Raw genomic sequence first — 17,145 nt, forward strand, 5'->3', positions numbered from 1 at the left:
TTCTATTCCTTCAAATCTCACCTTTTTTTCAAGAAGAATTAGTTTAAACAGGATTAAGACCTAAAGAAGAAAAAATACTGTATTAAAATAAGAAACTCAAGCCTATTATTCATTTGCCTTTTCCCTTCCTCAAACATAACCGTACATCATTTAATAATATCAACTACAATGCTTAAAACTGCATTGAAAATTACAAACTTATACTGAAAAATTAAAAATTATGTATTTATTAAGAACGACTTAAATCTCTTAACAAATTGTGGTTTTTGGAAGGAGTTACGTTATTTTTGCTTGAAATATCTGCAAGCTCCTTCAAGGGCAGGGACCGGGGCATTCACACAGCATATACTCAATAAATGTGTGCAAATGAATGAGTGTGTATGTTCCAGTCATATCTTTAATAATAAAGATCAGAAGACATAGGTACAGATATTTTATTACAGATGTTTCACTCTCAGAGCAACATATAAACTACTCTGCAAGATTAAAACATGTTCCTTTCCACTCTAATTTCATGACATCTGAAATTACAAAGAGAACAGAAAAAGTATCCTCTCCTGCACAGAAATAGACAGTATTACTATACTTTTAAAAACTTCTATCCTATAAGCTCTACCAACATTTTCAACTTTTATCATTATAAAAACTGTCTTAGAAGAACTAAAATACGGTATGCCACCATCTGTATTTGACCTTGCAGCATACAGAATTTGCTCAGGGAAATGACAATTTTAGTACATTATAAATTAAATAAGGTATCATACCTTGTGTCGAAAATGAAGCACAAGATCTCGAGGAGATAGACCTACAACGTTAACAAAAAAGCTAATCAGTCATGACAACTTATGGATTTTGTCAAAGAAAGTTTCTTCCCATCAAAGGAAAGGTAGGTAAAAATAGGAATGGTAAGAATATGCAAATATTAAAATATTTACGTAATATTTGATTATGTACACACATACTAGGAATTTATCAAGTAACCGTTAACAGTCAAACACAGCATGGTCCAATTGAACTTCCTACAATAATAGAAATGTTCTAAATCTGCACTGTTCAATGCAGTAGCCACATAGGGCCAATGAACATTTGAAATGTAGTAAGTGTACTGACAAAATGACTTTTTAACTTTATTTAACTTTTATTAATTCTAATCTAAGTGTAAATAGCCACATGAGGCTAAGGGCTACTGTTGCGGACAGTGTAGCTCTAACATTTTCTCCCCATTCTACAAATATCTTATAAATTACACAAGTTTAGAAATAATGAAGCTTATACTGTAGTGGCAATCATTTGAACATGGTTTTGGGTTAACATACTCCACGGTTATTTCTAAATCATAGTCTTCTCTGATCATCTGCCATAGGACAAGAGAAAATAATTTAGAGAAAAATATATTCTCAAGAGTTTTGTAACCAGCTTACGTTATACACAGGATTATACAAGGGAACTACACAGTCTGGCTACTTCATGCTAAAATAGGAATTGAGTGAACATAAATCACTGTGTGATACAAACTTAGTTTCTCATCATGAAAAGGGTATTTATTGAATGCCTTTTGAGTATCTTGGACACCAGTGAATATTCTGGATTATCAAAACAGTATAAATCTAACAAAACCCCAACTTGAAAAATCTTAAGATAGGAAAGAGCTGAGATCTCGCTCTCTTGTTCTTCCTCTCTGTTATAACAGGGAATTGACTTGGCCAGCATTACCATAAGAAGAAGAAAAAACTTCCATTATTATTCTGAAAAGCAGAAATTTGCTTTATACAATAATAGTTCTAAATATTGCTACAATTATGTTATAACCTTTCTCAATAGAAATAAATACTGGCTAAGAAGATACTTAAGGAAACAGCAACATCAAACACTGAAGAATTTAAATTTAGATCTCATACAGAAATTTCACTTTTTGAGTTTTACATGCAACTTGGTTTACCAAACGTAGAGAAATTAGGGCATTTCTTCTGATTTGTATAAAAGCTACTTACCAAGATATACTTGGGATCCTTCTAATGAAGTTCCTCCCAAGGAACTATTCATATGTTCATAAAGCTCCTATAAAAATATAGATTCAATTTAGAACATTTTACAATCATTTCAGACACTAAATTAGAAGTATGATGACCAGGAAAAAGATCGGTTCTTTAACTGAGGCAGTTGGCTTTGCCAGTAACAATGGAGGTCTCTCTGAAACCTCACCAGTTTCCAGCACTCCCTTCTCCTCTTCCTCTTCATTTTGAAGCTTTGTTCACTCATATGGTGGTATGGATTCTAGGCTAAGTTCCCTCTAGTTTCTTGCTAAACACCTAATTGTCCTATACTCACTAAAATCCAGGAGAGAGTCATGTTCTGTACATTCATGGCAGCCCAAAGGAAAACATGCTATCCATCTAGTCATGTAGTCTGGGTTTGTTTTTTTTTTTTTTTTTTGCTTTGGGAGATTGGAACCAGAGGACTGATAAACATATTATGCAGTATATTAGTAAGACAAGCAAATTTAGAGAAGCAATGGCATAGCAAAAGAGCTACTATCCATTAAGGGAAACACTTATGTTAATTATAGTCCTTTGTAGTCATTATTTCCTAATAAAAGGCAGTTTGTTAAATTTAATAAATATCAACTGTACATTTTGGGCAGCTTCCTCACTTTTCAATGTTATTTCCTTTTCTTTTTTCAATTTGCAAATCTTTGTGTTTTTTTTTTTTTTTAATTTTTATTTAAATTCTAGTTAGTTAACATACAGTGCAATATTGGTTTCAGGAGAATTCAGTGTTTCATCACTTACATACAACACCCAGTGCGCATCACAAGTGCCCTCCTAAATACCGGGCACCCATCTAGCCCATCCCCCACCCACTTCCCTCCACCAACTCTCAGGAGTTTGTTCTCTATCCTTAAGAGTCTCTTAAAGGTTTGTTTCCCTCTCTCCCTTGTTTTCCTCCCCTTCCCATATGTTTGTTTTGCTTCTTAAATTCCACATATGAGTGAAATCATACGGTATTTGTCTTTCTCTGACTTCTTTTGCTTTAGCATAATACACTCTAGGTCCATGCATGTCATTGCAAATGGCAAGATTTCATACCACATCTTCTTTATCCATTCACCAGTTGATGGACATTTAGGCTCCTTCCATAGTTTGGCTATTGTTGATAATGCTGCCATAAACATTGGGGTGCATGTATCCCTTCAAATCCATATTTACGTATCCTTTGGATAAATAGTAGTGCAAACGCTGGATCATAATAGGGCCAATGTTATTTTCAAAGAAGAATGTCTTTCTTAAGCTAACAAGATTATCTTCATAATATTAACAGATTGATTCATGAATCTGTTTTCAGCCAAATATATCTATAGAGGGATACAGTTACCTTTAGAATGGAAATTTGGGAAAAGTCCTTCTCTTCAAAGTATGCATGTGTAATGAGCTGAAGTTTTGCTTGAAGTAAGCCATAGAGAGGCTTAAAGAAAAAGAAAAACACAGTTTGATAATAGTAAAAAAACAACTTACAACTTTCTAATTGAAGAAAAACTAACTTCAACTTTAGTATCTTATTATTCACAGCTAAAAGCTGTTAAATAACCCGTTTCAGCTCTATGGCTGCTATCAAAAAGTGTCCGACACACTTGGAGTACAGTGGTTCAGAGGTGGGCACTGGATCCGCTCTATCACTCAGCCACATAACCCCGGGCACTGAACCTCTCCACATCTGCTTGCTGCTGTGAACACTGGCATATGAAAAGACAGTACATCTTAAGGGGTTGTTTCCAGAATTAAATGACACAGGTAAGAGCACTCTGAGTGTCTGGCACATGGAAAGCACTTTAACATTAGCTATAATAAAATTTAAAACATTCTAATTCTGCTACTGTTCTGCTGGTTTGTGTTGACAATCATCCTTATAATAGCCAGTTCTTATATCTAGTTGAACATTCATAATTAAATTTAAGTTCATTTCCCTTTTTTGTCCTCTATGGAGGCTTGGAACAACTAGTTTGTGTCTTTTATCAAAATATTCTTTCATATACTTCAACAAAATTATTCCCTAATTCTTATTTTTATTTAAGACCCTCTTCTACTATTTCTATCCTTTTTATTTTCAATGTTCTTTTCTAAATGTTTCCTGATTTCTGTGTCCTTCTTAGAATGCAGAGACTATGCTGTATATATACTCCAGTTAATTAAAACAATACCAGAAGAGTTCCCTCCAACCAATATCCTTGTTAATATATCATTACCATCTAAAGTATCTAAGTATAAAGTCATATTTTATATATTTCAAATATATATGCATATTTTCATATATTTTTATATATATAAAATACAATGCACCATGAACCACCAAACCCTTTTGCGTAAGCTAGCTCCCTCTATCCCCTATGCCTGTTCAAAGACAGATAAAACCTGATTTTCACCCCTATTTTATCACTTAGTAACTTCATGAGAGCTAGGTATTTTTTCTCTCATCCATCTTTATTTGTAAAATGAGAGCAATAAATACTTAGATTTCCCTGTTTTTATATGAAGAGTCAAATGACAATTATATCTAAAAAGTGTCTGGTATAGAATTAATACCTGACATACAGGGACCTGATGAATGGCATTTATTGTTATTATAATTTTCCTTTGAAGAAAGATTATTCAGGAAGTCTTTCAACATGCCGCACTTGCTTTAATATCTGGTACTCCTATACTTTAATCATCTGGCCCAGTATAAAAAAATATTCACTGATTTCTATTTTTCAGGCTACCCTTCTAGAAACTATCTAGGTGCAATCTACCAATGTTCTGATATTGGGGTCTTTTACAACCATTCCTTTTTAAGGAGTCTATTCTTGCCTTCTATTTAAAGTTATGCTCTTGGAAGCAATATCTGATCCTCAAAAACTTATTAAGGCCCACAGTATAAATTATTATTATTCAGGATTTTTTTTTAGGCTTAGTAGAAAAAGCCAAAATAAATCCTATCTTGCAAAATTCAACATATATTAAGCAAACTACATTTAAATTGTCTGTGGATATAAGAAACTGGACAAGGCAGGGGCACCTAGATGGCTCAGTCTGTTAAGCATCTGCCTTCAGCTCTGGTCATGATCTTAGGGTCCTGGGATAGAGCCCTGTGTCGGGTTCCTTGCTCAATGGGGAGTCTGTTTCTCCCCCTTTCCCCCTGCACCCTCCCTCATGCTCACTCTCTCAAATGGATAAAATCTGAAAGAAAGAAAGAAAGAAAGAAAGAAAGAAAGAAAGAAAGAAAAAAGAGAGAGAAAGAGAGAAAGAAAGAAAAACTAGACAACACACAAGAAATAATTAAACAAAATTTGGTGACTAGGCAAATGAAATATTCTCCATTCTGATTTAGGTTAAATGCAGAAATGTTTGTATTCAGTAATCATATAGCTATAAGATAATTAATGTAATAGAGATCTGGATTTTTCCGCACAAAGATTTGGGAGATTATATCTACGTGTAGAATTAGTCATTTGGTGTTATTACCCTATTAGTTAAAAAAAAAAAAGGAACATTACAAATGATTTAACGAAGACCTCTGAAAAATAAATGTTATATATTTTCTTCAAAAAATAAAAGTTAAAATTATACAGTTGCATCTGATCAACTTGTACACAGATGAAACAATTTTAAAGTATTGTTAATGTACAATTCATTATGTCATTTCTGTTCCTCAAAAATTTTAAATTTTTAGGGGCGCCTCAGGGGCTCAGTTGTTAACGTCTGCCTTCGGCTCGGAGCGTGATCCCAGAGTTCTGGGTTCGAGCCCCACGTCAGGCTCTTCCGCTGGGAGCCTGCTTCTTCCTCTCCCACTTCCCCTGCTTGTGTTCCCTCTCTCGCTGGCTGTCAAATAAATAAATAAATAAAATCTTTAAAAAAAATAAAATAAAAGCAGGGCGCCATTGCACAGCAAGAAAAGAAGAAAATCTTAAAAAAAAATTTTTTTTTTTTTAATTTTTAAAGATTTTATTTATTTCTGAGAGTGCGTGTGTGCACCCACATGAGCAGGGGGTGGGGGAGAGGGAGAGCGAGAATCCCAAGCTGACTTCCTGCTGAGCGCAGAGCCCGACCCAGAGCTCAACTTCACAACTCTGAGATCATGACCGGAGCTGAAATCAAAAGTCAGACACTTAACCGACTGAGCCACTCAGGTGCCCCCCGAATTTCAAGTTTTTAAAGAGCAAGTCAAGGTTACAATTTTTCATAGCAAGAGTCATGTACTTTCATATTATCAGTAAAATCTGAGTGATTATGATATTTTAGTTTTAGTAATATATTATTTATCCAAAGTCTTAAAAACAAAATAAAAATGGATAAATGAAATCTATCAGCTACCTCATTTTGCTCAAGTGTCAACCTCTTTTCCAAATACCTAGCTAGGAGATTTCCTTCATCTTATCTAGTTATGGGCAGAGATGCAAATGAGAGTAAAACTGCTGAAAGGCAAAGAGAAAGAGGAGATGCACGACAATAAATGAGAACACCTAATGAATTTTAATCTATTCCTATTTCCATAAATCTCTTATTCTAATAATGTTATTCTCAAGTAAAAATCTGCCATGATTATTTAACAAACGCATTAACAAGTTATGGTCTCTTACCAACTTGCTTAGAACACAGACACTTTTCTGAACAGTCTCTCTGGTGACATCTGCTTGCCGTACTTTCAAGGCCTATATAAACAGTCATTATTAGAAATATTTCATAGAAATATTTAAAAATAATTATCTTTCAATACAAAAATAGCAGTGAGACAGAAAAAATTTCTTACATTTAGTTAAACTCCAAATTTATTGAGCATTTCAGAAAATATTTATCGAATGAGTCAGTCAGGAACTTTGTGCCAGAATCTGGTAGGCACTAGGAATGTAAGCTTGAGAGATAATCCCTACTCTCAATGAGGAACTTACTACATGATGGAAAATACTTTATGTGTAAGTTGCCACACCCATAATGCAAATCAAATGTCCTTGATTCTGGTTTGAAAATGGGCATCCTTTCAGAGACTACTATTCCTGGTGAGAAGGGCCTAGTTTAAGACATGACAAAAACTCCCAAGATGGAAGAACTGGCAAGAGTTTTGTTAAGGTAGTTGTTCTATGCTGCCTGGAGTTTATCCTGGCAAACGGGTATGTACCCCAGCCCTGAGCCGTAACTCATGCCTTGATGATTCTGAGGATGACCACCAGAGATGTCTATAGTTCTCTGCTAGTGAGAAACAAGCCTTCATTTGATCAACTTCAGATAATTCTGTGAGGAAAGTAAGAACTATTCTTCCCCTCTCTAGTGTACTGCCTGACATGTCCTGAGGACCAAGGGGCCTCAGTGTCTTCAACTGACTGATGACTAACGACTAGTCATTAAACCAAGTCAAAAATAGAGCCTTCCCTCAATCTGTTTTCTACCTCTCTGCCTTGATTGGATTTCATCTATCACATCTCACTTTCATTCAAAGGGAATCAGTCTTTCTCCTATGCTCTAGGGCCTTCTGATACCTGTCTTATCCCTCTGGTTATCAGATGAAGAAAGAAAAATTTGGAGAAAATGGCAACCTCAACATACTGTGGAGTGGGTCAGACCCAGGGGGTGAGGAAGACAGGCAGTATGAAATGCCATTTAAAGGCTATGCAGAGCATGACAACTGTTGTTAATGTTGATAGCTTTGGAAAATTTTACTAGTACTTACCAACCTAGGGGATGAGAGTAAAAGGAACAGATTTCCAAGAAGGGGGGGGGGCAACTCAGTTCATCTCACAGAAACGTACGTTAAGGATAACAGTATATGAAGCAATCAAATGTACAAAGCTATCAGGCTAACTTTTACTCTCAGGTTTATCTTTATCTTTAAATTCAGTTATTCATTCCTCAAATATTTACTAGGTGTGTCCTATATTCCAGGCCCTGCGCATGAAGGGCTGTTTCACAGTAGTTAACTACTTTGGATATGGTGGAATTTGCACCTGCAATTTTTTTGAAATGGTTCAGGGAAAAATAGAGACACACATGCAAAGTAGTTGTGGTAGAACGCTGACATTTGTTCAGTCTACATGGTGAGCATACAGGTGTTCACCATATAATTCTTTTAATTTATCTGCATGTTTGAAATGGTCATTATAAAAAGCTAATGAAAATTTTAAAAGATTAATTATTCACCTGAGGAAGCTTTTAAAACTTGTAATTGCCTAAGCTCAATTCCCAGAGATTCTAATTTAGTCACAGCAGAAGGAAAGGTCAGGTGTGTATTTAAAAAAAAAAAAAGAAAAGAAAAGAAAAAAAAAAGTCTCCAGCTAATTCTGGTTAAAAAAAAAATCACTGTTTTAGAGCAGCGGTTTGCAATCTTGGCTACATACTGGAATCACCTGAGGAGCTTTTAAAACTCCTGATAACCAGAACATTAAATCAGAATCTCTGGGGTTGGGAACCAGTCATCTCTAGTATTTAAAGCTCTCCAGATGACTCCAATGTACAGCTGAAGTTGAGAAACATTCACTACTTTGGAGTATTAATGATGTCATGATAGGCAAGAGATTTTTACTCAGAGTATCTTCACCACAAAAAAACAGTGCTGCTCAGAAGCAAACCATCAAGAAAGGGGAAGCTACCCATCTTGGCTTATGTGAATCTATTAATTAGAGTTATTACAGTAATTCAGGAATTAAGATGGCAGGTAATTTAAGAATTAAAAAAATCTTAGTTGTAGATAATTAAGAGAATATTCAAGTACTTCAAAGCTACAAGTACTTTCCACTAATTCTAAACTGCTGCTTAAAGAACAGCACACATTATCACTTCATTTTTCTAAATTATATACCAAACACTGGAAAAAGAAAATTCAAGGACGCTATAAAGTTTAAATACAGTATTATGAAGACAAATGGATAATTTAGGTATCACTATATAAAAACAATGGACAAAATATTTGATGATAATTATAGTTACCCATGTCTTACAAAAACATTTATGTGAATGAACTGGTACTACTGGGAAAACAACTTCAAATTGTTTATAAAAATCCAAAATAATTATCAGTGTTTTTTGTTGTTGTTCATTGTAACTACCATACCTTGGCTTCAATTTGTCGATAGCAGGAGATACCGTATACTGTGGCTCCATTTCCATTTCTGGGTGGCAAGTGAAAAAACACAGTATCTAAGAGATACAAAGAAAAATGTAAATACCAAAGTGAATTACCCTTATTAATAAATAATATAAACTGAAGTATTATCATACAGTTAATTACAACCAAAATGATGATGTAACAAGGAACCCAAGTCATACCTACTTCTAGCATCATAACCACTGGTTTCTTAGAATCCATTTTACTGCCTTACTATGTAGTTCATTCACGCATATTCTCAAAAAGCCCAAGGGGCTGAATTATAATAGGTTAAAATTGAAACTACAGTCACTTATTTCAGAAAATACTTTATCAAACCATAAGAGACTCTTAATCATAGGAAACAAACTGAAGGTTGCTGGAGGGAAGGGGGTGGGAGGGTGGGGTAACTGGGTGATGGACATTAAGGAAGGCACATGATATAATAAACACTGGGTATTATATAAGGCTGGTGAATTATTGACATCTACCTCTGAAACTAATAATACATTATATGTTAATTAACTGAATTCAAATTTAAAAAATTAAAGAAAATATTTAGATAAAAGAAGTAGAGAATCATACAAACAAAAGGTAACACACGAATCTTGGATAGATCAAAGAAATTCTTGGAATAACTGGAGAAATTTGAACATAAATTAGATATTATCAAATTACTCTTAAATCCCTCAGCTGTCATAATGGTACTGGAAGTTATCCTGAGGAATGACCTTAGGAGTGTATGCCGAAGTATTTAGAGGTAAACTGTCATTTTGTCTGCAACATGATGTCAGACTTTCAAATAGGAGAGGCAAAATTGTACACATTCATAAATATAAAGAAAATTTGTGAGATATTCACTATACTATTCTTTCAACTTTTCTGTATGTTTAAAAGCTTTCATAATAAAAAAGGAAGAAAAGATTTGCAAGGTTAGAAATAATGTATTTAAAATTTACATTAAACTGCATAGTAACATTTGCTTCATTTCATATGAAAATTATGAAGTATTAGGAAGAGAGGTAATTAAACCAAGTTTAATCTGGTGTTTTGGTAGAGTCCATAATGCCATAACAAAACATGTCCTTTGTTGAGCCAAAGCACTCATTTACAGGGTCACAGGAGACTCACTAGTAATTTCACAGCATTGCGTTTACTCTGAGGGTGTTAATATGTTCCTCTTAAACGCAAACTGTTTTTTAAAATGACTTGATTTTTAAGTAATCCCTACACCCAACATGGAGCTTTAACTTAGCACCCCAAGATCAAGAGTCACACGCTCTACCAACTAAGCCAGCCAGCCACCCCTTACGTGTAAACTTTTAAGCAGAGCCCTGCAATAGCAGGCTCCAGGGGTGGTAAAGCAATCCCAGGTGGGCACTGGAGTATTAACCTAGTTTGTTTGCAGCTAGAGCCCTAGTCCATTGGTAGCCAATACAGGTAAGCCCTTTAGTTTCCCTCTGAAAGGAGTCTGAGGTATAAATGCAGGAAGTGCTACCAGTAGCAGATGTCCTAATCTGGCCACTAACTTTGGCCAGGGCTCCTAGCAAAAGAGTGGCCAACATTCACTAACATTATCAACACAAGCCCAGCTGCATGACTTCCAGTGCATGACTAGTCGTCTCCAAACAAGCATTTAAATATTTTATGAATAGTCACAAGAAGCCAAAGGCCTTTCATTTACCAAAATACTTAGAATCTAAGATGTTTTAGTAAATTAAAAAAAAAAAAAGGCACCTACTAATTGCTCCACTGTTTACATACCTTCCTGGTAGTTGTGTGCGCCATCTGGTAAGGCAAGGAAGGGCAAATACTTCCATTCTTCAGGTAAAGTGTGGCTGTCATGACCATCTCCTGGAATCAGGGGCGGGTAAGAGAATTCAACCTAAAATAGTAAGGAATGTTAGCCAAAAGGTTTTATCATGATCAAAGGGAATACTTTATTCTGATAGGCAAAAATACTTTTAAGATTTTTTTGATTTGAGAGAGCAAGTGAGCATGAGCGTAGGCGCATGTGCAAGTGGGGGGGGATGGGCAGAGGGAGAAACTCTCAAGCAGACTCCCCGCTGTGTGGAGCTTGACACAGGGCTCTATCTCATGACCCACGGGATCTTGACCTCAGCCAGTATCTCAAGTCCGCAGTTTAACTGACTGATTGTATGTACTTGAGGGATGCCTGGGTGGCTCAGTCCGTGAAGCATCCGCCTTCGGCTCAGGTCATGATCCCAGGGTTGAGCCGAGACTCAAGCTCCTTGCTCAGTGGGGAGCCTGCTTCTCCCTCTCCCTCTACCTGCTGCTCCCCCTGCTTGTGCACTTGCTCTTGTGCTCTCTCACGTGCGCACGCGTACACTCTATCTAGCAAATGAATAAAATCTTAAAAAAAAAAGATTTACTTTAGAGAGATCAAAGAGAGAGTGCGTGTGGGGAGAGGGGCAGAGGGGGAGAAAGAGAATCCCAAACAGACTCCAGATTTAGCTCAGAGCCAACACAGGGCTGGATCTCCTAACTCTAAGATTACTACCTGAGCTGAAATCAAGAGTCCAATGCTCACCAACTGAGCCACCCAAGAGCCCCCTGGCAAAAATACTTTTAAACTCTGACTGACAGACATAAGGATAAGCCACATTTACTGATGCCATTTGGCACTATCAGCAAACCTACTGTACGTCAGAGGAAAAAGAAAAAAGGAGTAAGAGGAGGAAAGATTTTTAAGTCTTTTCCCCTTTCTGATTTAAAGGTGTTTAGATTTTAATGTGCAAAGGAGGATGGGGGTAGAGTGGTGGTGACTGGATTGGAGATTTACATTTGGGAACTATAGGTTCCCTTGTTCACAAAACTTGGAAGCTCTGAGCTATGTTTTTGATGGGGGGTTGGCAGGAGGATTGAATGGGCAGGCATTAATCAACATTTCAGGTTATTTTTTTAATATTGAGAATTGATCAATGAAAACTTCAATGAAATCTCTCCAACACTGTGTCATTTAGGAATAACAAAATTTTGAGTATACACCCTCAGTTTCTGACTACCCAAGTTTATCAGCATTTTCTCTGTGTTTCTTGTTACTTCAATGAGACTTTTGGAGAGGAAGGAAGAGTTAAATGCATGGGACCTGGATTATCATATTGACTTAGAAGTTCTAGGTGATTTATGTTTAATTTTCTTTCAAAATATATTTATGCAGGAATTTATACTGCAATAGTAATACAGTCGCTCCTTGAATACAGTTTTCAACCACACAGGTCCACATATAGGCAAATTTTAATACAGTACTGTAATGTATTTTCACTTCTGTATGATTTTCTTAACATTTTCTTTAGCTTACTTTATTGCAAGAATACAGTATATGATACAAATAACATCCAAAATATGTATTAGTCAACTGTTCATGTTATCAATGAGGCTTCCAGTCAACAGGCTATTAGTAAAGTTTTGGGGAAGTCAAAAGTTATATATGGCATCTATAACCCCCGCATTGTTCAAGGGTCAACTGTATACATTAAAGTTGGAATTTGGGATTAAGAATCACTTTTAGATCCTACCTTTAATGTGGAAAGATATGATGGCTCATCTTCCCACACCTCAATGGAATTAATCAAGCTGCCACTTGAGTCACATGAGAATTAGAAAAGGGCTTTAAAAATGATTTTTTTATAGATGACCTAGTTCCATATTTACAATCTTTAAAGATACTAAGAAAGACTATACACTAAGAAGACTCCCTCCCACCCTTGACACTACCACTCTGGCCACCCAGTCATCTTCCTGCCCCCACCTTCAGAAGCAACCACTGTTTTCAGTTTGAAAGGATTTTTAAAAGGTTTGGGTTATGGATGGAATGAATGACTTTACTCTCAGAGATCAATCATTTAAGATCAATTAGCTTAAGGCTAAATATAGATAATCTCAAATTATATTTTGCATTTCTCTGTATCTTTTCTACATATCCCGGAGGTTTCACATATTGTGTGGAGGAAGGCAGAATGCGACAGAGGTAATGGAGACATATTCAAAGCTGATACTATGAAGCTGGTAGTTACAGAGTTTAAAAAAAAAATCCCAATTCAGAATTACTTCAACACCAAAAACAAAACAAAACAAAACCTAGAAACAAGGAAATAAATTATTGTATTTTATGTAATCAACAACAAAGCCCACTATACACTTACTTATTAAGAAGTCTTGGTAATTATTACAACATGTTTTCTTTTGGGAAGCCACTAACCTTAATGTATAGCTATTTATTTAAAAACATGCTCTTAAATAAATACAAACATCATGGACCCAAAGTCTCACAAGCCCATCATGAAATATGTTGCTCTTTATGTCCAAAGAGTTTAATCTGAAATTCCAAAAGAAAGTAGTACAACAATGCTCAACCTCTTTCTTAATGATGGAAATGCAATTTGGAATAATAAAATTTTTACTCATATTGAAAAACATGAAAAGATTATTTTAATATTTTGTGCTTACAAGAGTATGGAGAAACAAACAGGCTTTGCTCTGGGAATGTGAATTGGCAGAAGAGTTTGGAAGGCAATTTGGCAGTATTATCAAATCGATAACACATTTACCTTTTGACTCAGCAATTTCAGTTTTAGGAATTTATCCCACAGATACACTGATATATTGACACAGATATGTACAAAACTGTTCCTAACAGGACTTATCATCGCATAAAATTTGGAAACCTAAATATTCCTAAGAGTGATTACATAAATTTTACATCAGTTCTATACAGTTGTTAAAAAGAATGTTAGGGGGATGGGGTGCCTGGGTGGCTCAGTTGTTAAGTGTCTGCCTTCAGCTCAGGTCATGATCTCAGGGTGCTGGGATCAAGCCCCATATCCGGCTCCCTGCTCAGCGGGAAGCCTGCTTCTCCCTCTCCCTCTGCCCCTGCTTGCGTTCCCTCTCTCGCTGTCTCTCTCTAATAAATAAATAAAATCTTAAAAAAAAAATGTTAGGGTGTGCCTGAGTGGTTCAGTCAGTTAACTGTCTGCCTTTGGCTCAGGTCGTGGCCCCAGGGTCCTGGGATGGAGCCCCACATAGGGCTCCCTGCTCAGCAGGGAGTCTGCTTCTCCCCCTCCATCTGCCTCTGCCTCTCCCCCTGCTTGTGCTCGCTTGCATGCGTGCTCTGTCAAATAAATAAAATCTTTTAAAAAAATTAAAAAAAAAAAAGAAGAATCACATTTACTGATAAAGCAAGCTAGGTGTAATATACAGCGTGGTAGGTAAAATAAAAGCCCTCCAGAGATGTCCATGTCCTATCCCTGAAATCTGTCTATATGCTACCTTACAAAGCAAAAGGGACTTTGCAGACACAATTAAAGATCTTAAGATGGGGGTTATTCAGGTGGGCCCACTGATTTCACAAGGGTCCTTTTAAGACAGAGATGTCAAAGATATCTGAAGATGCTAAGCTTCAAGATGCTTTGAAGGCATCCTTTGAGGAGGCAGCCATGAGCCAAGGATTGGAGTCTAAAAAGTTGGAAAAAGGCAAGAAAATCAATTTTCCCTAAGTATCCTGAAGAAACACAGCCCTGTTTGATTTTATCCCAGAGAAACCCATTTCTGATTTCTGACCTCCAGAACTCTATATTCCTGTTGTTTTAAGTCACTAAGTTTGTGGTAATTTATTACCCACCAATAGAAAACTAATGCATACTGTTAAATGTAAAAAGCAAGCAGAGTATCGGTAAATAAAAGTATAATCCTACATATACTATGATTCCATTTATGCAAAAAATTATACTTCTGTATCTTTCTAAACGAATTTTTAAAAAACTTGCTTGAAAAGATACAAGTTTGACTGATAACAGTTTACCTCTGGAGGGTGAATAAGGCTGGGGATTGGAGATGAATATTCCTGTTTTATTTAATTTTATTTTTTATTTTAAATCTCCATCTTTTTCGGGAAAATTTCAAACTTACAGAGAAGTTGAAAGAATATAAACAACCTTATAAACTTCATCTATATTCACAAACTGCTAATTTTTTGGCCACATATGCTTTATCTGCGTTGCATGTGTATACACTCACCTTTTCTGCATCACTTGGCAATAAGTTGAGATTATCATTTACTTTTGAGTAACTGGTATTTATTTTTAAATGGATATGCATTGCTTTTAGAGTTAAAAAAAAAAAAAGATAAGCACAAATAGTTCCTAGCATTTTGAAGGAAATCTTATTTCCATCCTACCCTCTTGGACACAAAGGGAGACACAGAAATCTGTCTTATTTTCTGAAGATTTAGTTAACAAGTTACCAACAGTCAGAGTTTAATATCTGATGCTTTGCTATGTTCAATATATTCTCCCAACTCCACATTCTACTGAATGAAGATCTGTTTTGGGTGACTCTAGTTGGAACTTAAAATGAAGTCAATTCATAAAGTTGTTGTAAGTGTAGATACTACATATACTCCAAGAATTCCATGGGTAAAATTAGGTTGGCTTTAGGGTGATTGGGCGCAGAGTACTTAGAATATTGTTTCTTTAGGGTGTTAAAAGGAAACCCACAGGCCCAAGCCACTTAGGCTAAGTCACCAAACCTGGTTTAATAACTAACCTAACTGTAAATTCCAACTTCCCCGAGAAATGTAGTCTTAACTAGTGAGTCTGGAACTTTCTGATCAGCACCCTAATGAGGTAGTCTGTCATATGGGCCCTCTCTATCCCGCAAAGGAAGATGAGGTAATTCATCTTCACCTAACAGAACACCCTGCCCTTCTCCCAAGGGAAAGTGACGATGCCCTGGAACAATCCTTCCTTTTCTTTTGCTAATAACTTCCTTGCCCCACCCTCCTTCTATAAAATCCTGCCATTTTGTACAACTCCGTGGAGCTCCCCCCTACTTGCTAGATGGGATGCTACCCGATTCAACAAATCGCTTAATAAAGCCAATTAGATCTTCACATTTACTCAGTGGAATTTTTGTTCCTTGACAGGGAAAATGTATTCAAAATTTCAAACAGCTAACTTTTGGGACACAACTTTTTCATAAATTGTACACTGCCTGTACTGTGTTGTCAGCTCTCTAGAATTCTTTTCTTCTGGTGTTATTTGCTACCAACAAATTCTTGCATTCGGAAAACTACTGAAGATGTTAATCAAGTTCAAAACAGTTCACACAAACTGTTCTGTGTCTACACATACACAACGATTTTCATGATGATTTAGTATTGTTTCATTATTTAACCACTCCTCTGTTGTTGAACATTTTTTTCTAGTTTTTTTTTTCTTACATCTTTATAAACTGTTCAGTACTATTCAAGTATGGAATAATAAAAAATATATGCTGGGTCCTGTCCTTGGTTCTGGGCCTACAACTACTAAAACCCTGGAATTTCCTGAGTGAAGGGAACAACTTTTGCTGTTACAAGACAATTTCAACTGTATCTGGGTTTATCTAACGAGGGGACTTGGTGGTGGTGGGTCTACTAAATAGCTTTCAGATAGGGCCTGGAACCAGAAATGTAGATCTCCAGGGAGGACAGAGGGGCTGGAGATTAAGTACAATCACCAATAACTAATGACTAAATCAATCATGCCTATGTAATGAAACTTCCCCATAAAATCCCCTGAACAATGGGATTCAGGGAGATTCTGGGTTAGTGAAGACAATGAGGTGTCAATAGGGTAGTATTTCCAGTGACAGCATGGAAATTCTGTACTCCCTCCACCAAATCTGGTCCTATGCATCTCTTTCATTTGGCTGTTCGAGAGTTGCATCCTTTATAATAAACCAGAAAAAAAATTTTTTAATATATATATATTAAACCAGTAAAGGTAAGTGGTGTTTTCCTTAGTTCTAGTTGTTCTAGCAAATTATAGAACTTGAGATGGGGCATGAGAACCCCCGAATTTGTGGCTAAACTGGACAGAGGCGCAGGTAGCCTGGGGACCCAGGACTGGCATCTCAAGTGAGGGTATCTTGGGGGACTGAGTCCTTAAACTTGTGGAGTCTGACACCAACTCTGGGTAGTTAGTGCAGAATAGGACTGAATTATAGGATACCCAGTTGGTGTCTGGGGAAAAACAAAAC

General features: G+C 36.2%; 1 protein-coding gene across 5 annotated transcripts in view; it reads right to left on the reverse strand.

The window, feature by feature from the left end:
• The window catches only part of AVL9 (AVL9 cell migration associated), a 70,815-nt gene that overhangs the window by 37,859 nt on the left and 15,811 nt on the right, over positions 1–17,145 (reverse strand). For all 5 annotated transcript variants that reach the window (XR_006778666.2, XR_006778664.2, XM_045792900.2 and 2 more), the window contains exons 2-8: positions 10,870–10,990; positions 9,073–9,158; positions 6,611–6,682; positions 3,373–3,462; positions 1,992–2,058; positions 765–805; positions 22–60 (exon numbers count right to left, since the gene is read on the reverse strand). Coding sequence is in view for 3 of the 5 variants with exons in the window: in XM_045792900.2 (XP_045648856.1) it covers positions 22–60; positions 765–805; positions 1,992–2,058; positions 3,373–3,462; positions 6,611–6,682; positions 9,073–9,158; positions 10,870–10,990 (516 nt within the window). In the remaining 2 variants the exon portion in view is untranslated. The remainder of the gene's footprint in view (positions 1–21; positions 61–764; positions 806–1,991; positions 2,059–3,372; positions 3,463–6,610; positions 6,683–9,072; positions 9,159–10,869; positions 10,991–17,145) is intronic.

This window comes from Ursus americanus, chromosome 3 (assembly GCF_024610735.1).
Source record: "Ursus americanus isolate L20-20 chromosome 3, mUrsAme1.1.p, whole genome shotgun sequence".
NCBI lineage: Eukaryota > Metazoa > Chordata > Mammalia > Carnivora > Ursidae > Ursus > Ursus americanus.